Source organism: Schistocerca piceifrons, chromosome X (genome assembly GCF_021461385.2).
Source record: "Schistocerca piceifrons isolate TAMUIC-IGC-003096 chromosome X, iqSchPice1.1, whole genome shotgun sequence".
Taxonomy (NCBI): domain Eukaryota; kingdom Metazoa; phylum Arthropoda; class Insecta; order Orthoptera; family Acrididae; genus Schistocerca; species Schistocerca piceifrons.
This window is the reverse complement of record NC_060149.1, coordinates 724114278-724138917: the sequence shown is the minus strand read 5'-3', so window position 1 is coordinate 724138917 and position 24640 is coordinate 724114278. Positions and strand designations below refer to the sequence as shown.

General features: G+C 36.7%; 1 protein-coding gene across 3 annotated transcripts in view; it reads left to right on the top strand.

Moving 5' to 3' along the window:
- The first annotated feature begins 22640 nt into the window (after positions 1–22640).
- LOC124721332 (ribosomal protein S6 kinase 2 beta) overlaps positions 22641–24640 on the top strand; it is a 600458-nt gene continuing 598458 nt past the window's right edge. For all 3 annotated transcript variants that reach the window (XM_047246249.1, XM_047246247.1, XM_047246246.1), the window contains exon 1: positions 22641–22847. In XM_047246249.1, the coding sequence (XP_047102205.1) occupies positions 22791–22847 (57 nt within the window). In that variant the 5' untranslated portion in view covers positions 22641–22790. The remainder of the gene's footprint in view (positions 22848–24640) is intronic.

Sequence of the window (24640 nt, the reverse complement as noted above, 5' to 3'; positions counted from 1 at the left end):
CACATCATACTTTCCAAAAGCCCTGGCAGTCTCGGTACAGATTAGTCCCATGTACAGAATAAACACCAGGATGATGCTCTTGTCTTCAGTCTTTTTCTTTCTCTTCTTAGACCTGAGTGCACATTTCATTTCTGATTCTGAGTAGCCATTCCTATGGAATGTTTCTCAGAGATATTGTAGCTCAGGAGTCCATGTTATGTGTCACAGTCATCCACAAGAGCTGGAGTGGCTGCATGCAGACTCTCTCCCACACACCTAAGAACTTAGAAGGGAAGTTCAAGGAAGTCCACTTCATACTCATCACACATAGTTGACAGTGTCTTGTAAGATGCAGCTTTATGACTAAATGTTGGATACAGCTTTATGACTAAATAACAGTGGCCAGCAAGATTTTAACTGCGACAGTAGATTGTGGCAGAATACACACTTTCCCTTGGTCAATAATGATGAGGTTATGATGATGGGAGTGTTATGTACTTGATGAAACACTATAATAAAAAGAAATCCTGGTGCCAAACTACTGTTGGGATATTAGGAAAAAGACAGTTTTGAGGTACTCTAGTGCTTGGAAAAACTATAATAGTCATAGCAGAAGCAGCTGGGATATAACACTTAGTTCAATAGAACTGCTGCACTAACACAACTGAGTGGTAGTGTTACTGGTTGAATTTCCCCAACACTTCAACGGCACTCATGATAAAATATTTTTCTCCATGGAAAATGAAACGAATTGTTGCCTGCCTTACCTGGACATGCTGATTAAGAAGAAAGCAGATGGGACAATTGGCCAATCAGTATACATTAAGAAGATCCACACAGTCCTCTACTTTAACACTAAAAGCTGTCTCCATCCAGAGCAGTGCTCATCAAATGGTTCAAATGGCTCTGAGCACTATGGGACTTAACTACTGTGGTCATCAGTCCCCTAGAACTTAGAACTACTTAAACCTAACTAACCTAAGGACATCACACACATCCATGCCTGAGGCATGATTCGAACCTGCGACCGTAGCAGTCGCGCGGTTCTGGATTGCGCGCCTAGAACCGCTAGACCACCGCGGCCGGCCAGTGCTCATCATTCTTGTGCACTTAACACAAACCAGATACAACACAGAGAGGTTGCCTTATGAGCTACAATACCTGCAAGAAGCATTTCAAAGAAATGGCTGCCTAAAAGTACAAATAAAGTGCGCTCACAGTCTAAGGACAGAAGAAAAAGATGGAAGGTGATACCATCATTCTAGTGTTCCTACAAAATAAGGACTAATCACTGTCTAGGTAGCCAGGGCATTGTGCAAGCATGGCATGTAGGTGATTTTTCAATCCTTCTGCAAAATTAGGAAAATGCAGCACTTCATAGAAGATTATACGGAAATGACACACTCAACAACAATGTCAAAAAATGACTCAAAGTTAAGCCCAGTTAATATTAAGACAAGAGACACTGCATATTCTCTATTCTACTTGAAAGGTTTACAAATGAATACATGTATCTCAGAAGTAATTAAGGAAGTTAATGTAGCATATTTAAATAATCAAACAAAAAACAAGACAATCAACAGTGACATACTAAATTAATTCTTTCACTTGCTTTGCTGGTCCCAGTTCTGTGATGGTGTAACATGTCTGTTACTTTGTGATGTTTTCTTAACATTGTTTATGTGACTCAACTGAAGAGGACTCCCTCTCTGCTCAGTGGCTGTTCTTATCTAAGGTTTTTGCTAAAAGAGTGGAACCAGTGATTTCAACATGGCATTGAGAGGTATAACTGTAAATTAAAGTCCTACATATCACACCCCAGCAAGAAAAGTGACCCAAGTCAAAAAATGGCATCTTTGGCTTATGTCACTGAAAAATATGTGTGAAGTGACAAAATGTGTGTGAAAAATATAATGGAATTTACTGCCAACAACACTTAAATGAAATATAAATAAAGATAAAATATTTCAGAATAAGTTTTATAAAATTAATTCTTTAAGTCAAGTTTCCTCAAGTACTGCAATTTTAAGTTGTGTCACTGTTCTTTTCAGGGTGTGATATTCAGTGCAAAGTCAGTGTTATTTATTATTAATCATAATATACTGAAGTGTAACTATGAACAATTTCCAGAGACCTATGAGTAGTTAAAATGCCCTACTAAAATTAACGTCTTTGATTTTACTTGGCCAGGTTTAAAGATGGTAGTGATGGTGTCCTTCCTCTAGGGTGCTGTGAAATCAACAGCCATCATTACCCTCAAGACTAATGCCTGTCTGATCGTTATTAGCCCAGGTGATACAACTCTTAAGCACTTGCAGTGTTAGCTGGAGTCTTGAAGAGGACAGTCTGGCTTGGCTGTGGCTGCTGACAACCTTATCAGCTGGAGCCACTGCTGATGGTGGTCCCACTGCATGGTGACATTCCATTCTCACTGGTGGCGTTTTGTCTTCTAACAAAGATATCTTCTGTGATATCAGTTGTACCACTCTGCCACACTTAAAAGCATATTGATTGGATGCATTGTGCATTGCTGATTCCCTGTAATAAATTAATCCCTTGTGTGATTCATATTCTTACAAACACTTGGTATGTTACTTCCTTATACAAATAAATATTCACAAGTGTGGGAAGCCACTAAGTGTGACTTCAAGTCACAGCTGGTAGTGACTGAGGAATCTCATGAACATCCCATGTCCTCTTGTGTTACCTCTCACACAGTTCCATCATAGTGCCAGTTTTCAACAGGACAATGCTCATTTGGACATGGAACATGTCTCCACAAACAGTATGCATGTTGCTGAGGTACTTATGTGACCAGCAAGATCCCCAGACCTGTTTCCAATAGAAGATATGTGGGACGAGCTCAGATGTCAACTCTACATCTACATCTACGTCCATACTCCGCAAGCCACCTGACGGTGTGTGGCGGAGGGTACCTTCAGTACCTCTATCGGTTCTCCCTTCTATTCCAGTCTCGTATTGTTCGTGGAAAGAAGGACTGTCGGTATGCCTCTGTGTGGGCTCTAATCTCTCTGGTTTTATCCTCATGGTCTCTTCGCGAGACATACGTAGGAGGGAGCAATATACTGCTTGACTCTTCGGTGAAGGTATGTTCTCGAAACTTCAATAAAAGCCCGTACCGAGCTACTGAGCGTCTCTCCTGCAGAGTCTTCCACTGGAGTTTATCTATCATCTCCGTAACGCTTTCGCGATTACTAAATGATCCTGTAACGAAGCGTGCTGCTCTCCGTTGGATCTTCTCTATCTCTTCTATCAACCCTATCTGGTACGGATCCCACACTGCTGAGCAGTATTCAAGCAGTGGGCGAACAAGCGTACTGTAACCTACTTCCTTTGTTTTTGGATTGCATTTCCTTAGGATTCTTCCAATGAATCTCAGTCTGGCATCTGCTTTACCGACGATCAACATTATATGATCATTCCATTTTAAATCACTCCTAATGCGTACTCCCAGATAATTTATGCTATTAACTGCTTCCAGTTGCTGACCTGCTATTTTGTAGCTAAATGATAAAGGATCTATCTTTCTGTATATTCGAAGCACATTACACTTGTCTACATTGAGATTCAATTGCCATTCCCTGCACCATGCGTCAATTCGCTGCAGATCCTCCTGCATTTCAATACAATTTTCCATTGTTACAACCTCTCGGTACACCACAGCATCATCTGCAAAAAGCCTCAGTGAACTTCCGATGTCATCCACCAGGTCATTTATGTATATTGTGAATAGCAACGGTCCTATGACACTCCCCTGCGGCACACCTGAAATCACTCTTACTTCGGAAGACTTCTCTCCATTGAGAATAACATGCTGCGTTCTGTTATCTAGGAACTCCTCAATCCAATCACACAATTGGTCTGATAGTCCATATGCTCTTACTTTGTTCATTAAACGACTGTGAGGAACTGTATCGAACGCCTTGCGGAAGTCAAGAAACACGGCATCTACCTGTGAACCCGTGTCTATGGCCCTCTGAGTCTCGTGGACGAATAGCGCGAGCTGGGTTTCACATGACCGTCTTTTTCGAAACCCATCCCAGAACTAGTATAGAAGATATCAAAGTCCAGTTACAACAGTTGTGGGTTTGCTTGGATCAGGAGACACCCTTCCAAACACAATAAGTGAATGCATCAAGGCTAGGGAGGGTAATGTCACACTGATAAGCAGGCTCATATTGCCAAGTTCTTAGTAAATTTGTCTCAGTATTGTAATAACTGAAATAACTTCACATGTCCTCTCAACCGATGAAGCTCTATTTTGTTTCTTCCTTCCTGCTGGGTACTTCACTTTTTTTTTGTCAGGCAATATATATATGGTTTACTCTATATGACATATTACAACTGAGTATATGAACACCTTGTAACAGGATCCCTGAGGATCCAAACTATAGATATGCAGTTCAAGACAAATACATTTCCACAAGTGTTCCACATGGCCACCATTCATAGAAGAGCTTCAGCATGTCCCTCCTCTATGCCCATACATGTTAAAGAATACCAGCTGTGTTACTAGTGAACAGACAACCATCCACAGTCCATTCCCAAAGTTCATCGACATTATCAACAGGGCTGGAATACACCAAAGCTTGTAAATATCACCACACAAAAACGTCCAGTGAGTTTAAGTTGGGGATAATGGTGAGCCACAACCAATATATCTGTTGTGGAAACAATGTTTACCTACACTCATGTATCTGAAATAATGATAAAATCAAATAGGGTGGTTTATCATTCTGTAATCGATTTCTTACTTGTAGTGTTTAATATTAAACATAGCTTTAGACATTTAACGGTGTTGTATCATTGGCAAGGCTGCACATGTGCATATGTCATTTTGAGGAAACTGTTGGTTTCTACAGCTATGTTTATTAGGATGATTTGATTGTTTCATTGTCCTCTACTTACCTCTTTCATTTGTGCATATAGTAATCAAACACCCTGTGTGTGTGCGTGTGTGTGTGTGTGTGTGTGTGTGTGTGTGTGTGTGTGTCCTAAATAATTATATAAGTTGTCTGTAGATCACAGAGTATTCAGTTACAACTTTAGATACTACTGAGAGGCATAAGTGGTTGTTTTAGTATCTTTCAAAGTAATGGTGCCTTTAAAATGTTGTTCAATACCACATTAATCATTAGGATCTAGTATATTAAACTTGAAGCTATAATGTCTCTACTGTTTTGTTACTTCCACAGCATCATAAGTTATGAAATGAATCAAATGCATTACAGTTAAATAAATGTGTGTATGGTATGACTACTGGTAATGGAATGCACTATTATTCTATATTTATTTTATCATATTATATTAATTTTAAATCAAATGGAAGATTTTCTTACTGATACTAATTAATGCTAAAACATAGTTTACTACACTAAAAATTCAATCAATTTATGTAAAATAAGGACTTTGAGAGAATAACATTTCATTGTGATTGGGGTCTTTAAAGTTGGAGCAGTTTCTCAATAGCAGCAGGATGAGGCAGGATGCAGACATGGTCTTTCCTAAGAAATTACTCTGGCAGTCACCTGAAGTGATTCAGGAAAATAAAGAAAAAGCTAAATTAGGGTAGCTTGCATGGATACAAATCATTCTTCCCTGTAACCCAAGTACAGAACCTTAACCACTGAACCACCATAGTAAGTAGTTAGTTCATGAAAGAAATGAAAATTATTGTTTAAACGTGTGCCTTGTTTAGTAGGCCAGTGAGATAGACTCTTTGTATAAATTTTACTTTCCTCTTGTGTCATGGCTATTAATACTGCAATCCTTCTGGAAAAAATGAGCCCCTTCTGTTGGTTGTCACAAGCATTATCAATAACCGGATACACTGAAATGTGAGTGCAATTATTTAACTTGTTTTTTTAGAGTCCTTGATAACATTTCCAGTTGTTAGCTACAAGAAACACGCTCGTCATTCACACCTTCCTCTTCACAGTATCTTCACAGAATAGTGTACTATAGGACAACGTTACTGTAGTCTATGTTTCCAGTGAAGTGGACTTTAGAGCACCTTTGCTCTCAGGCAGGCATGTGTTGAGAAACACTTTGAAATTATGGGTATCATATGTGTGACATAATGAAAGTTATTTTAGCAAGTATCTACCGAGCCCCTGACTGAGATGAAAATACATTTTTAGATAACTTAGACAGGGTACTCTGCTACTTAACAAAGAGGAAAGAATGTGTAATAATAATGGGGAGAGACATAAATTCATGCTTTGATGAAACTTGTAACGAATCTAATGTAAAAAGGTTACTGAATATCCTCAGGCAGCACAATTTCCATTAATTCAAAACGTACTAGACTAAAACCATGCTTAGATGCCTTTGTTAATTGTCCTCGTGATATGTATTCCACCAATGTGAAAGGATTTATTTTTTCAGATCACAAAATGTAAACAGTACAGTTACAACCCTATATAAAAGTGAACAGAAACAAGTCCCAACAAAAGTTAACTAAGTCTAAAAATACCTTAATACAACAAAGTACAATCTGAAAAAAAACTATTGCACCTGCTGAGCATAACAAACTGGGACAAATTATTTATGATGTGATTCCAATGCCAGGCTTGTTTATGAAACCTTCCACAATTATTTAATTAGTATCTTAAGTGCCTAACTTGTTCCAAAGAAAAATGTGTAACTAGAAAGTGAAAATTATGGAACACTCAAGAACTGGGAAGATAAAGAATAAATTACTGGTGTTAAAAGGCACAAGAAAAGTCTCGTATGGGGTGCCTGAACCATGCTGCATTCTTGGAATGCTATACAACAATTCAAGCAAATAACATTAATAGTTTTATTTCAATAAAGCAGATTGACAATACTTAACTTTGCAATTAACAATAACGTGTCGCAAGTGATGGGTGACATGCAGACAGTCAAAGTCCTTGCTGTATACAAGGTCCATGTAAGCAATTGATATGGATCACACGACACTGCGGTACTTATATTCTCTTTGGCTAGAGGGCACTCCTGTCGTGGTGTAGTCCTTGTCAGAGGGCTATTGGCTGATGTCGTCTCACTGCCTTCTTTGCTCTTGCGATCTTCGTCTTCATTCCAGCACTTGTGGTTACACCAGAACACAACATTAATTTCATAAAAATAGTAAAAACCAATTCAAAGCAGCCTGGTCTGTAATTACTAATATTAAAGATGTAATCAGAAACTCTGATAACACAGTTCCAATACAAAGAGGCATATTCAACCAATACTTTGTAAGCTGTGCAGAGGAAATCAAAAAGTTAGTAAGAAAATCTAATGAAAAACCTAAATCATGATCAGGCCAGACTTCATGAAGCAACTTTAGGGAGGTTAACCAAGAGGAAATTCTTGAAATTCTCAAAGACATCAAAAATTCGGATAATACAGACATTTTCAATATGCCAAATAAACTACTGAAAGAAATAACATATTACATTGAAACTCCATTAACATACACTATAAACTTGTGTCTAACAGAGGGTGTTTCTCCCAGTTCACTCAGATTGTCCAAGGTGATTCCAGTCTTTAATAAGGGAAGCAAATCTGAACCTGTGAACCACAGGCCAATTTCACTAATCCTAGTACTAGCCAAAGTCTTTGAAAGCATCATGTATAAACAAATGTATGAGTACTTCAAATTATGTCACAGTTCAATTACAGAAAAGAAAGATCACATACGCAAGCTGCAGAAGTCTCAGTTAGGGACAATTTATCAGCATCTGAGGGCCATGCCCCTATGTAGCTAACCTTCTGTGATCTGACTCTGGTCTTCAACTGTGTTGGTCACCATGTTTTACTCTCAAAATTAGAATATTACAGAATTTGTGGTAAGAGTCTAAATCTAACACAATCATATCTCAATAAAAGGAAGTAGGTGGTGAGTTCAGTCACTTATCAAACATACTGGAGGCTCAACATGGATTTCCAGAAGAATCAAAATTAGGATCTTTTCCACTCCTGGTACAAATAAATCACTTATCAGAGAATATAGTTGTACAAACACATAAGTACACAGATGATACTACTTCTCTGTCTATAAACTACGTATTTGAAGACCTTGTCAAAAGAATGAATTTGGTGAAAGAAAGTGCAGTGTCCTAATTCAATGCAAATGGTTTACTATTAAATGTAAATTAGATGCAGAATATGTTGTTCAGTCTCTCAAAGACTGTGGAAATAGACACAAAACAAATTAGGTATTACACTTGACACCAAACTAACATGGAAGATCCATATGTAACAATCAGCTGATTAAGAGTATTATATTTCATGAAGAGACTGACGTCAAGTGTCACCTTTGAATATGTAAGGGCAGCATATTTTGCTTTTTTCAGTCTATTTTAAAATATGGATTAACACTCTGGGGAAACAGAAAAAAAAATAAATGCAATTCTTGTAATTCAGAAGAAGGCAAGTAGAGTAATCACAAGAGCAGACAGCAGAACTCATTGCAAGTCTTTGTTTACTAAATATAAGATTTTACAGACAACCTGGTAGGTAGAAGAACCACAGCTAAGAGTAATCATCTTGCATATTAATAAACAGCTCCAGCTTTATTTGACCCTATATTTTTAGATCACTACCAGTTTCATGGCTCTAAAAGCCACATCTTCAAGTGAACATATAACTAAAACACTAGAGCTAAAAAGCTCAGGACTTTGTACCCAACATTTGTCATACATCATAACCGCCTTTTAGCAGTGTTTTGTTCTGGCGGACAATGAATGTTAGGTGCAAGGTTCTGAGATTTTTAGCTCTAATGTTTCAGTTATATGTTCACCTCAAGATGTGACTTTTTGTACCATGAAACCAGTAGTGGTCTAAAAATAAAGGACCAAGTACACCTGAAATGGTGTATTAATACACAGGATATAAGATTCTGACCGTAATTAATTTATAAATTTTAGAAAGTGTTAATTGTATACTGGCTGGCTACCAAATTTAAGTGCAACAAATCAAAGACATGATTATAATAAAAGAACCACTATCACTCTGCTCTTACTGCAAAATAGACTACCAAAATGGCAATCAAAACATACAACAAACTGTGTAAACATGTCACAAGCATGCCAATCAAATCACTCAAGGTAAACTTTATTTCTTGCTAGCTTACCCATTTCATTCCTTAGAAGAATTTTTAGAAATTCCAAATACAACATTGTAAATTTGCATTTTTTTAATATTAGTAAGTAAATATGTTGAAACTTCCTGACAGATTAAAACTGTGTGCCGGACTGAAACTTGAACTCGGGATCTTTGCCTTTCGCGGGCAAGTGCTCTACCAACTGAGCTACCCAAGCATGACTCACGACCCGTCCTCACAGCTTCAATTCTGCCAGTACCTCGTCTTCTACCTTCCAAACTTCACAGAAGTTCCTCTGTGATGTTGACAAAGTCTATTGCATGTAAAAATTCTGAACAACTAATAAAGAATATGAATCTGAACAGTTGGAAGCACTGTAACAGTCTTACCTCCTCAACAATCACAGTGATAAACAGCTATTAGAGAACGCTTAAATAGCTGTCAGGGAATACTACATTTAAAAAAAGGTTCCTTGAGCAACAAAGGAAAAGAAATTCAGCGATCAGTTGCAAATCTAATGTGTATTTTAACAGCAGATCTAGATTTCCTTTTATGTTATTAATGTAAATGTGGATGCAACCTTCTTCATTCATCAATCTAAGATTTCACTTTCATATGACTAAATCTAGTGTTTCTAATGAGTTATAAATTAAAGCTTGAAAATGTTTACAAAAATTATTTATGGCCACATAATGTGTTGACTGGAATACTCTCTTTCAAATTCTGAAGGTGGCAGGGGTAAAATATAGGGAGCGAAAGGCTATTTACAATTTGTATAGAAACCAAATGGCAGTTATAAGAGTTGAGGGGCATGAAAGGGAAGCAGTGGTTGGGAAGGGAGTGAGACAGGGTTGTAGCCTCTCCCCGATGTTATTCAATCTGTATATTGAGCAAGCAGTGAAGGAAACAAAAGAAAAATTTGGAGTAGGCATTAAAATCCATGGAGAAGAAATAAAAGCTTTGAGGTTCGCCAATGACATTGTAATTCTGTCAGAGACAGCAAAGGATTTGGAAGAGCAGTTGAATGGAATGGATAGTGTCTTCAAAGGAGGATATAAGATGAACATCAACAAAAGCAAAACGAGAATAATGGAATGTAGTCGAATTAAGTCGGGTGATGCTGAGGGAATTAGATTAGGAAATGAGACACTTAAAGTAGTAAAGGAGTTTTGCTATTTGGGGAGCAAAATAACTGATGATGGTCGAAGTAGAGAGGATATAAAATGTAGACTGGCAATGGCAAGGAAAGTGTTTCTGAAGAAGAGAAATTTGCTAACATCGAGTATAGATTTAAGTGTCAGGAAGTCGTTTCTGAAAGTATTTGTATGGAGTGTAGCCATGTATGGAAGTGAAACATGGACGATAAATAGTTTTGACAAGAAGAGAATAGAAGCTTTCAAAATGTGGTGCTACAGAAGAATGATGAAGATTAGATGGGTAGATCACATAACTAATGAGGAGGTGTTGAAGAGGATTGGGGAGAAGAGAAGTTTGTGGCACAACTTGACTAGAAGAAGGGATCGGTTGGTAGGACACATTCTAAGGCATCAAGGGATCACCAATTTAGTATTGGAGGGCAGCGTGGAGGGTAAAAATCGTAGAGAGAGACCAAGAGATGAATACACCAAGCAGATTCAGAAGGATGTAGATTGCAGTAAGTACTGGGAGATGAAGAAGCTTGCACAGGATAGAGTAGCATGGAGAGCTGCATCAAACCAGTCTCAGGACTGAAGACCACAACAACAACAACAACAACAATGTGATATGAAATTCAAATTAAAACTCTGAAACACAACAAAGGCAGAACAATTGAGAAAATCCCATTGTTTATCAACTAAAAGAAGCAACATTCATAGTCCTTAAATTGTAGAAAAAAGCTGCCAACTTTGCAAAAAGGCTTATTAGATCTGATGTCATCTGCAACACCATTTTAGCTTACAAAACACATATGATCACATTAATTGATTTATCTAATCACTTTCATGCTTCCAATTTTTGTTATTCACTGGTATTACTAAAACTGAACAAAATTTGTTTTGGAAACTATATTTTTTGTCTTGCTCATGCAAAGTGAAGCTTAGGACCTACAACCAAATAGATGAACATGAGAAATCTTCCAAAATCATACTCAAATTGGCCAGTAGAATCCATGTTTAACAGCCTAAGACAGAATCAAGGCAATCCTAATTTCTCCAGGTAGTCACACTCTTGAGCAGTCAAGCCAACTGGACTACAAAAATTTCTCCAGGTAGTCACACTCTTGAGCAGTCAAGCCTACCAGACTACGAAATTCATAACTATATGATTTTATTTGGCATTGTGTTACACACATAGAGTTGAGAAGGTTCCAATTCCTGGAGAGCATATTTTTTCAGTGTATAAATCTTATAATTTTTTCCTACATTCTAGTGCATAAAATGGAATTTTCTGTTTTGAATGAAGCATCTGGACTCACAGATTAAGTATGGATGGTTGCGTTCTTCAGAGTCTCCTGCAATAGTTCTGCTGTGTAAAACTGAATGTAGAATTTGCAAGCCATCACTGGTTTTTTTGTCCACAGCAAATGGTAAACTGCTACTTAGATTCCGTTGTGCAGCAAGGGGAACTGTATCCACCTCAGTCACTAAGGCTAATAAGGTGTACTGATATACTGGCCAGTTAGAATTCCAAAAAAAGATATTTCGTTAAACTCCAATCTTCACTGTCTGAACACCATATAACTTTAGGGATACAAAATCTTAATGTAAGTGGTTACAAATTAGCTGCATATAAATGCAGATCCAATATTGACAAAGGAGGAGTTATCATGCCCATAAACAGGAATATAAATACAAAAATGTGCAAATAAGTAAATTCTGTGTAGATTGGAATATAGAAGCATACGCTCATGAATTAATATTGGGAAATGTTATACTCATGATTATTACAGTATTTAGGTCCCAGTGTGTTCCTGGGAAATTTTCATACACAGTTCTGGTGGTTAATTGTGTTGCCCATCAGAAAAGCTTAAGGTATTTTAATGTTAATTTCCAGAAGGTATATGTCAGGAAAAGTAAAGATGCTGTTAGCTGCTTATAATTTAATGTCAGCCAGAAAGTTACCTACCTGAATTGGTCAAGATAATAATGAATTAATGCAATAAGCAGATGTTAAAGAATCACATGCCTATTCTGTGATAAGTGGAGTGTTGTCACGATCCACAGTGTCTTAGTTCTATGTACAGTGTGGAGAGACACTGAAAGAAAACAGTGAAGGTTGTTAATGACAAAACAACCAAAGATTTTAAAGGAAGTTAAAAATGTTGACTGGGATGAAGTTTGCAAGGAGCCTAATGTTAGCTCCAAATTCAATATATTTCTTAGTAAGTTTGTGGTAGTCCAAACCTAATACTCACATACTGAGCAAGGTGGTGCAGTTGTTAGCACACTGGACTCGCATTTGGGAGGACGACAGTTCAAACCTGCATCTGGCCATCCTGATTTGGGTTTTCCATGATTGTCCTAAATCACTTCCGGCAAATGCCGGGATGATTCCTTTGAAAGGGCATGGCTGATTTCCTTCCCCATCCTTCCCTAATCTGAGCTTGTGCTCCATCTCTAATGACCTCATTGAGAATGGGACGTTGAACACTAATCTCCTCCCCCTCCTCTAATGCTCATATGTTAGAGGATGAAAGTCACCAACAAGTAATTCCTTATCAAAAACTTTAATGAAAAGTGGTAGCACAATTCAATTGAACAACTCATACTAGTGCACAGATTCAAAGACCAAGAGAGAAGAGACAAAAATCATAACATCAAAAGATGAACAATAGTGTTCTAGTGGTCGATTGTTATAACAAGTTTGTTTCCGTTTTTGAAAATAATTTTCCTGGAAAGCAAATTAAATGCTATATTGGGAACTCATCAAAAAACCTTGAGTCATTACAGGTATTATGCATCTTCAGAACAAAAAATGGGACATTTATAGATTTCCAGAACAAGTAATGATCCAGAAGTACTTTCACAATATAAACATTAATGTAACATAATAAGAAAAGTAGAAAAAGTCCATGAGTCTGTACATCTTGTCTAAAATTGACAGATCAGAATACAAAACCAAACCAATGTTGAACGTGGTTAAAAGAGACACAGGGAAAGAAACCATAGATGATGACATCATTTCTGTTAAAGAGAATGGGAGCATTGTAAAAAACAGTTCTTGTGTAGCAAATATTTCTAACAGACATTTTTTAAATGAAGTGATGTAACTGGTGCAAACAGTTCAGCAGAGAAATCAAAACAAAGCAGTGTACCAAATATGCAATACAGAGAACATTTAGTGAAATAAAAATTCATCTTACATCCTTGTCTCAAATAAAGAACATCATGGTTACTAAAGAGTTAAAGTTCATGTTATATGGATAGCTAAAAGTTATGACCTTATAGTATGTAATGCTCTTAGACACTATTGTAATGCATCATTAATTCATGATGTTTTCTCAGACATATTAAAATATATGCCACTGTTAGGCATTTCTATAAGAAAGACAACTCCACAGATATCAATAACTGCTGGCCAGTGTCACTTATTACATACTTTCTAAAATTCTTAGAAGGTACTGTACTCCCAGTTTGTCAACCACCTGTATAACAATGGGATACTTTGCCATCACTGTTTAGACTTCAAAAGTGTGACCCTACTGTGACAGCTATTTATAAATTTAGTGGGTATGTAATAAAATCTTTAAATAATAAAAGATCATCTGTGACTTCTCAGAGTCATAATACTCAATTAGAGAGGTTAAGTTTTAATGGAATATGGAGCAGATTCAGATCTAGGATTCAGTTCTAGATGCGTCAAAGCTTGTTACCTCCACCCAAAGACTCTCTCTGTGAAAGTATCCATACACCCTATGTAATGCAGAATTGACCACCAGATGTTATGAGAGGTGAACCCTCCAGTATAAAAGGAGGTGGGTAGTATTGTGTTGTCAGTAGAGAAATAGTAACAGCAGAATAGGTCAGTCAGGAGAACTCAATGCCTTTGAACAGGGATTAATCATTAGATATCACCTGAATAACAAGTCCATCACAGACAGTTCAACCCTTCTGAAACTGCCCATGCAGACTGTTGGTGATGTGAATGTCAAATGGAAATGTGAAACAACAACTAAATCAAGACCAGACAGGCACCATCAATCATTGCCGAAGATGGCTGCAAAAAACCACAAGAAATCAATGTAAAAATTACTTATGAGTTCCAAAGTTTTACCAGAAATCCATTTAATAAATGGACTATCCACAGGGATTTAAAAAGACAGATCAAACAGCTCCTCATAAGCATAACATTTCTGGGCAATATGCACAAAATGTGAAACAAACAGAACTAAAAGCTCAGAGGACTTTATTCTGAGCATTGGAGATGCTGACTGTGAATTGCAATAGCTTTCTGGGAATAGATGTGAACAAACTTGCGACATGGGAAATCTGCACTGGTAACACCTGTCCAAAAATAAGTAAAAATATATTCTTAACAAAGGGAATGTGCTATATGGTGGACATAGAAACCTTGCTAAATATGTACTACAGATGTATCTTCCCACATATATTGTACTGAACACATTATGGGGAGAAGCAGCAGGTGTACACATTGAGAGAATTTTAAAACTTCAAAAGAAAGCTATCACATGCATAGCAAAATTAACACCACGAGAATCCTGCAAAAACAAATTCAAACAATCTAAAATATTAACTGCACCAAGTTTGTACTGACATGAGCCAATATTTCTTTTAATTGTACATTACACAGAACTTCGAAACAGAGATTGTACTGACCACAACACTAGAGCTAGAGAAAATTACCGTATGAGCAGCAAAAGATTGAACATGACAGATAGGGACCCTAAAAATGCAGGAAGCTTATTTTATAATAGACTGGCACTTAGCAGAAAGAGCATAAAGGAACTGAGCAGCTTCAAAAGAAAACTGAAGGAACATCTCATCTCTGGGTGTTGGTATAAGGTGAAGTGGTACTTGCAGGCACATCCATAGGACAAATGTAAATATTAAGTTGTAAATGGAGTAAAACACTTCCTTTTTCATGTGGAAACAAATTTACTGAAAGAAGGAAAAGGAAAACAAAGTGTAGTGCTGCAAATATAGAAGAGGACATACAGACTAAGTGTATTTGGTGTAAATATGATTTACATGAGTTCTGACTATTTATAAATGTATAAATATTTTCTGCAGTATGCATAAAAATACATGCTCTAAAAAGGTAGTTTTCAGTTTATATAAATGTATTTTAGTATTTTCAGCACTATAGAAAAAAAATGTAATTTTGCAGACTTTCCATGGCTATGCAAGACTGTTGCATAATTTAATGGGGACTATTAGCATAAATCATCACTGTGTATTGTTTGTGATTATCTGTTAACATTATTATATAAACATTGTTACTATGTATGAACAACAAAGTTTCTAAGAAATTCGTAAGTCAGTAATTCAAGAACAGTCTTAATCATATTTATCATTGTTATAATACCGCCAACCGGTTTCAACCCAACGTAGGAGTCATCTTCTGGGCGTTTACACCATTGGTCGACTGCTGGTGGTGTCACTCCTGTCTACATAACGGCATAGTTTCCTGCCGTTATGTAGACAGGAGTGACACCACCAGCAGTCGACAAATGGTGTAAACGCCCAGAAGATAACCCCTATGTTGGGTTGAAAATGGTTGGCGGTATTATAACAATAATAAATGTGATTAAGACTGTTCTTGAATTACTGATTAATCATACTAATCGCTGCTTCTTTCTACAACCATGTTGTCCAAAAATCTAAGAAATTTGTTTATTCTACAAAAAACTGGCAACATGACATGTCTCATATCATTGCGAAATTTGCCCTATGGACAAAAAAATAACTATAACTATGGACATGAAAGCAAGGGAGAGAGTGAAATTCAGTACTGGTACATAACCTACCCATCTTGAGGGGAGCCACCAAAGTTAATTTCATTATCTAATGGATGCATCTCCATAAACAATGTCACAAGCTCACACTCTACGAGAGACTGTGTGATAATTTGGGGTTTAATCCACACTTTGGTGCAAAAACTGGCAGTTAACAACTTTATGCTGCCATCACAGCTCCTTCTCTAGCTGGGCAAATAGTGATGATGCAAATTTGTCCCACACCCAGGCTTAAAAATGGGTATATCTAAAAATGGCTCTGAGCACTATGGGACTTGACATCTGTGGTCATCAGTCCCCTAGAACTTAGAGCTACTTAAACCTAACTAACCTAAGGACATCAAACACATCCATGCCCGAGGCAGGATTCGAACCTGCGACCGTAGCGGTCACGCGGTTCCAGACTGAAGCGCCTAGAACCACACGGCCACACCGGCCGGCTGGGTATTTCTAAGACAATTTCCAATACATAAGCATGTTTAGCAGCCACAGCTATAGAGGCATCTCCAACATTGCATAAAGTAACCAAAAACTAGGAAACAATTAAAAACTTGGTTCACAATGGCAAGAGAGTTAAATATGTACTTAGTGTGGAACTTAACCTGCAGGTTTTACTCAATTTACAGAAATGATCTAACAAATGCATGGTGTTTCAAATAAATTCAATAAAAGTATTTTCACAGTTCCTACAAGTACTGATGGATAATTCCATAAATGTATTTTTTCAGTTGAGGTTTAATATCATGTTGAGAGTGTGATCAGAACTCATAAAGCACTAGTCTTGTTTCTGTGACACACCAAAAGAGGAGACTGACCAAAAACAGAATGCCTAGAACGAGATTTGTTGCAGAGAGGAGTCCACCTTTTCAGTGCACTGTTACTCCAACATCTTCTATGTTAATTGCATTCACTGTTGATACAAGTATTCAGATTAAATGTCTCAATACAAAGACATCAAAAGGAAAATCATGAACTATCACACAACAGATCATTTTTTGCTACATTTCACCCCTCACACAAGCTTTGAAGCATACGCAAAAGTGTTTTGTGTCACTAATTTCAGGGCTTCCCCAAGAATCCACAATCAAGCCAGTTAAAAAGTTCATTAACTGCCAACACCAGAGAAATTAACTGACAGACAAACAACATTTTCTTTTCACATTTTATTTAATAAACAGTTTCTTTTAGCTGCTAAAAATCAATAAATATTTCTATATTATTGTTCTTGGGATGTCGAGGAATTTTACTTTCATTAACTGCATCACCACTTTCTTTAGAAACTACACATTGGTCAAAACAATTAGGAAATAAGATGAACTGGCACACATAATATCAATCTAAAACTGCAGTTCCCTCTGATAACATTCATATTTACATACTTTCAGACTCAGCATAATATTCTTTCATAAATTTTATGAGTTCTCCATTATTCTTGTCTGTATAATTCAGGACATTAGCTGACAACATTTTCAGTAGTGCTAAAGTTCAGAACCAGGCAAAGCAACTCCCCATTCACTGATGGACTGTTTCCCCACAGATAAAAAAATTTGAAAGTGATACCTTTATTCAAAAGTGGTAATAGGCATAATATTGAAAATTATTGACTCATATCACACCTCCAAGCATTCTGTAAAGTATTTCAGAGACTAATGAAACAACAAAACATCTTGTATTTAAAAGACCAAGAGACACTGAATGTAACCAACACGGGTTTCGAACAGGTAGAAGTACAGAAACAGCAATAATGGATTACAGAGATGAAATAATTAGAAACCTGGACAACAGCAATAGTGTTCTAGAAGTTAATTTAGATCTTTCTAAAGCTTTCAAATATTGTTAGTCCTGAAACGTTTTCACATAAATTTGAAGCAATGGGGATAAATGGGATGGAAAAAAAAGTAGTTTCAACCATATTTGCAAACTAAAATAGATCACACTTTGTGGAACTCATTTCAGCTCATTTTAATCACAATATCAGAACAATATCTGATGCAGAGGAAGACAAAATAGATGCACTACAGGGTAATATGTTAGGCCTCTTCTGTTCCTTATTTATATAAATGACGTACAGACTTCCGAAACTGGAGTTAAAATCATGTTGTTTGCAAATGACACTAGTGTAACAGCGAGTGATGTTAGGGAATGCCCATCTACAACTGATCAAGTCCTCAGTCCTTGCATTCACCATTCAGTGCCAACAAGTTCATCCTTTATCTAGAGAAAACAAATTATATTCAGTTTGGAAGAATGAATCAAAACCAAGATCTCCAACTGATACTCAGTGGAAATGAGTTAGAAATGGTGTGATGCAAAAAACTTTTAGGAATTTATGTTGATCAAGACTTAAACTGGAAAGATCATGTAACAGAACTCTCCCAGAGACTCAGTTCTGGAAGTTTTGCTCTAAGAATCATTTCTAAAGTATTCTCCTCAGAAGGTGCTAAAATGGCTTCCTTTGGTTACTTACAGTCCCTTGCAGCTTATAAAATAGTTTATTGGGGTATAGCTAATAGCTGATTAAACGAAATTTTTACATTACAGAATAGCACTATTTGAATCTTGTCACATAATTCTACAATAGCTTACCGTAAGCACCTATTTAAAAAGTTGTGTGTGCTTACAGTACCCTCCCTATACATATACAAATGAGTGTTTTATGACCGGACATAATATTAGAGATCTGCAGACTCATAGCAATTATCATAGTTATAACAATCATAGCAGTGGGTTCCTCCATGTTGAATGAGAGAAACCAATTTTTACTCAAAGACATGTGAGACAGTTTGGTGTTATTCTTTGAAATGCATCACCAACACACATAAGGAGATTGGAGAAGGAAACAGATTTTAGAGCGGAGTTAAAATCATTTATTGTTGACAAGTATTTCTACAGTGTAAATGAATATGTTGTCTTACAGAGATACAACTCCCTCATTTATTGTTGAATGAATATGTTGACAGATGTGCCATCTGTGCTGTGTGTGTCTTTGTCCAGTAATGCTTCTGCTCTTGGTTTCTTGTTTTTGCTATTTCAGATTCAGTGCAATACACCTCCTCAAAGAAGGGATCATTTGCAAGATTAATAGTGATGTATATAATCTTGGCAGTTGTTCAGGTGTGATACTTTTCAGCAGTGTTACATAATATGTTCAAGTGTTTTCATTTTTCAGAAGTGTGTTATATCAAAGATTCATATTCTAGTTATATCATTGATTATACTTCTTATACATGTTGTAATCTCCTTGTATCTGTGGTTTCCTTTCCAGTTGTGTTCCAAGCAATGGCTAAGACAGTGTATTTGGGAGGAGTGGATTTTGTACTCCATCCGCCTATGTTGCCTCATGTTTCCTATTGTTTTCTCAAGTTGCTAAGGTTAATGCTGGGATGGTTCCATTGACAAGGCCGTTCTGACTTCCTGACCTATCCTTGCCTAATCATTTCCTACTTTGTATATTTTTTATATATTTATAGAGGGTGAACATTAATAAAACCAACAAACTGCAGGGACAGATTCCTGACTGGAAATGGAGGAAGAAAGGTCCTATGAACATGTCTCCAGAAATGGACAGTGTGTGTGTGTGCAACAACAACTACAAATCATCCTGGAATACATTACAGAGCTGCATTGCATCCATGACACAATGGATGTTCAAAGTAGCCTCCATGGGATTACAGGTAATAGGGATAGTAGCAGTTGTCATGCAGGAGACACATAATCATACTGTGGCTTACACCATGTTGGTGGGCCACTTGCCTGGGGCTCATACAAGGATTCATCTCAATATCCTGCAGAACCTGGTCCTCCAAATCTGGTGTACGCACAGTACACTGCCTCCATGCAAATTTGTCTGTCTGAAATGACCCGTGATCATACAAACACGCAAAGAGGACTTGAAATGTTATGTGATGTGGATGGTGTCTCTGAGGGTACTTGTTTTGGTATAGCTGTGCTGCCTCTCGACCATTTTCATCTGCTTAGCCGTACACAAACACCATCTTGGCTTGTTTCTGACATGAGAACTAGACCATTTTGCTACTTACAGTATACTGCGTCAGTCACACAGCCTGCAACACACAAGGAACACACGGAATGTGCCAAAGGAATTGTCATTCATCATCAGTAGATGATGTGGCAACAATCCATTTCTGGACACATGTTAATAGGATCTTTTTTCATACATTTCCAGTCATAAATCTGTCCCTGCAGTTCTGCAGTTTGTCAGTTTTATTAAAGTTCACCCTGTATATTATTTCTGTGAAGTGTCTGACATGTCCATGATGTTCGTGCTGAATGGTATAAGGATGAATAAATAAATTTCTAACCATTTATACAGTGTGTAGTCATTGAAGATTGCCACCAGTCGTTCATCAACTATGTGACTTCATTGAGTGAGGTAAATGATGAATTCTCGAAAGGTTTGTTGTCAGTCTTCATGAAAAAGTGCTTGCTATATATGTGTAAAATTCAGTTCTAATCTGCGACACACACAAGAATATGGTGTGAAATCACTGCCTGTATCTCATGATATAATAATCTGCATCCAGCTGTTAGCAGTTCTCTCTGCGGGTGAAATGCGTCAAGTCATCAATTCATATAAGTGGTGAGACAGATGAATTACTCTGCAGTTACTCACTGATGGCCTAACACTGATCATCTTTGAGGGCCATTCACTGGATAAAAATCATTCCACAGTTATGAAACTACAATTCAAGACAAAGATAACACATAGGGTGGAAACTTCAAAATTCTTAGGTGTCCATATTGATGAGAATTTAAATCGGAAAAAACACATTTTGGAACTCCTAAAACAACTTAGTTCAGCCACATTTGCACTTAGAATCATAGCAAATTTTGGGGACAGAGAAATCAGTAATTTGACATATTTTTCTTATTTTCATTCAGTAATGTCATATGGAATAATGTTCTGGGGTAACTCATCTTTAATAAAGAAGGTCTTCATTGCCCAAAAACGTGCTGTGCAAATAATACGTGGTGCTCACCCGTGATCATCTTGTAGACATCTGTTTAAGGAGTTGGACATTCTGACTACTGCTTCACAGTATATTTATTCCCTCATGAAATTTGTTGTAAATAATCCACGACAGTTCAAAAGGAACAATCAGGTACATAATTACAACACTAGAAGAAAAAATGACATTCATTACTCAACATTAAGGTTGTCTTTAGTACAGAAAGGGATGCACAATGCTGCAACAAAAAGTTTTGGACACATACCCAGTGATTCATGGAACATGAAACTAACTAACTAACTCAAATGGTATTTTTGTGTCATACTGTGATTAGTCAGCTTCTATTTTTCAAATAGCTTACCGCAACACATGTCCCAATAAGTAATGTCACAGAGATACTGTACTGATATTACCCTTATCAAAGTAAAAACAACCATCATACATTGGGAACTTCTGGAGCTCCAATACTCTAACAATTACCCAAATATAAATCATGCTGCCTCTCCCTGTAGCAGAACTGAGCAGCTGTGGTCCTGGTTGCCACAGATACAACATTGTTTTCTACTATATCAGGATATCTCATTTGATCCTTTGGCTGATTCTCACAGTATACATAAGATACAATAATTAAATGCGAGTGTATTCAAGACAAAATGTTATGCACAGTTTACCAGCTATTTAAAGTTATTAATTCATGAAACAAAATTGTTACACATACAAAATCATATATGGCTGAATAAATAAAATAAATTAAAAGATGTTGTTTAGAAGAAGAGCAATGTTATGTGAATTATGAGTATCGTATCATATGCGCTAGTCACAACTCCTGTGTACAAGCAAGGACTTTTTCTTTTCTTCTCTTTGAGAACTTGAAGAGTGTGCCTTACTTTTGCATTTTCACTATAAATGAAGTGGAAATTCACAGGTATACGGTGCAATAATACAGCTACATATCAGTTTTCATCACAAGTCTAGAATAGTATGAATAAAGTTCAAAACACTTGATCAGCCTGTTTATCTTACAGCGAAAATTCCTGCGGTAAAGTAATGCCAAGAACTATATTTTTTTGAAGTCTGAATGTTTTGTTATCTGAAGACCTAACATACTCCCAACCTTTTTCAAGATAAATGTTTATATTAACTAATTTCTATTAAAAGTCTCTGGACAGTGAAACGGAAAGTGAAAAACGATAATCTTACAATATTCTCGAATTTGTCGGTAAAAACACAAAAATATTGCTGCGTTGGGATAAAACGACTAATAGGGCAACATCTGGTAACAACAATAAGTGCGTGGTCATTCGGTTAAAGTCTGAATTAGTGTCAGTTCGAAAACACAGTCGTGTTTGACAGTTTACAATCGAGAAATTGCGGCTGACAAGCATTTGTGTAATACGAAAAAATAACTCTTGTACGAATGAGCAGTGAACGGTAGTTTCATAATAATTCATAATGTATAACGCACTCGTGCATTTGTTCCACATTGTAAACGTATCACGTACGATTTTTAACAATTGCAGTTAAAACGATACAGTTGAATTCAAAGAGTGCGCGTTGTAGATACTCAACTTTTTTGCGTTGCCAAGACAAAAGACAGACGATGTGAAGCATTGCTCTCCAGATGGCAGCAATGTTTGTTGTTTTTCAGAATACAGATGTCAGTAGCATTAACGTGGTTGTTAATTACTTGGCAGTGTGTTTTTTGGCCATATTGATAGCGACATCCGTGTAGGACAGACGCATGAACCGTATCGCTGTGTGTGGAGCGTTAATATTGTGTGAGTAAAGATCGGATATGCCGCTTGCAATTCTGACAGACCCATGGCAACGGGTTCCAGTCAAAGAAGACGAGGTGAGTAGGAGCGACCGATATATAAAATTGTTTATATGTAAGTTTTGTTTACACTGACTGACTGTGATGCTGTCACTGTCTCTCAGTTAGCACCGGTGTGGGATGCTACCACGCTGTCATTCATAAATCTGTCTAAAAAAGTGTGTGTTTGTGCCACCAAATTAACACACACATTTTTGCTAGCGGTGTTAGGTGTAATATAATTTTTTCCTCTACTTGTGTTGTGGAGCTGACAAATTTTTAATTGAAGTCAAGTCACTGCAGTTGTTGCCGAGAAATTCAGATATGTTAATCATTATTTCAAGTAGCGCCCTTAGAATAACTAGTTCAAAGAAACCGCGGTTGTAGGTATGTTAATTGCGAGTTATGAAATACTGGAAACTTTTTTCGACACCTGAGCATTCCTCAGGAATTAAGTCTTCTAAATGTAAATATTGAGGATGTGTGTTTTGTTATTGTTTCCTCACACGGTTACTTGGAAAAATCTTACCGGCTGTATGTACGCCTATCAGATTACCGGTAGTTAGAAGGGAAGCAGTTAGTTTCCGGTGTCATAAAATCTACTGTAACCTGGAGTCTCTACAACCTCGTAAATTGATATCGAAGAATTATGTTTTTGTGATATCAATGGAAGGCATCGTATTTTGTTTTTAAGTTTCATACTGCCTGTCAGTGTGCCTCTAAGAATTTAAGTTAATTTTCTTAATTGTATGGTAATTACTAAAGGAGATGTCTAAACATCTGATTTCGCTAGCACATGTGTTGACATCTGTCGCAGTTTCTCACTTTAGGTTTATAAGAAATTAACCCATTTTCATTTTTGTCTGTATACATTTTAATACTCGAATAATTTATACACCTGTTAGGGTTTTGTGTTGGGAAAAATAAAATTTCAGTTGTTTAATGTTTTGGTTTGTTATAGAAGACGAATTCAGTGACAAAATATGCTAGGGCGTTTGGCCGCAGATTTACATGGTGCTGGCAGTAAAAATTATTTCAGAAGCTCATTGCTTTTAATGTTTGAAGTACTGTCTTGATCTACTACTGGTTAAAGTTAAGCTGCTTTTGTTGCCTGTTTGCTATAAATAGCTTTTGACTGTATGTCAGTGCAACATCGTAGTTGGAAGCATGTTGCAGTCACAACTAGGTGCTTTCACGTGCAGCATTGTAATACTGATACATTTGGCGTAGTGTTTTATTTTAAGTAATTGAGTTTGTGCTTCCAGGATCTTTTGTTTATATTCCTCTGATGAGTTTTGTGAGACAAGATAGTTTCACTCAGATTACTAGCAATTTTTATGTATGAAATTATGCTTATATTCAAAAGATTTCATAGGCATTGTGTAGCATTTTATTTTCATATGGTGGTGACTTCCCCTGATGTTATTGTAACTGATTGCCTTTTAAATTGTCAGGAATGTTTTGGGATGTCATTCAGTTTGTTCTGAAACGTAAAATTAAGTTTAAGTTTTTTCCTTTTTAATTTACTTCTGTTGCGTTTCCTTGTAAAGATGGGACTGAGCTGTAGTATTAGTAATCTAGATTTGTCAGCAGTGAAACATAAATATTCATGAGTTTTAAATTCTTCGTGTAGGAGATGTATATAACGCCCTTTTTTTCTAACACAAGTTTACATAATTATAATGTAATTCAACTGTTTTCTTCAGTTTAATGCGGTCAGTCCAATATTATATTTCGTATTTTATGCCGGACCCGTTATACACTAATTAGAAACAGGAGTGACGGAGATTTGTATCACTTCCCGGAAGGAGTAAATATTTTATTTACATTCA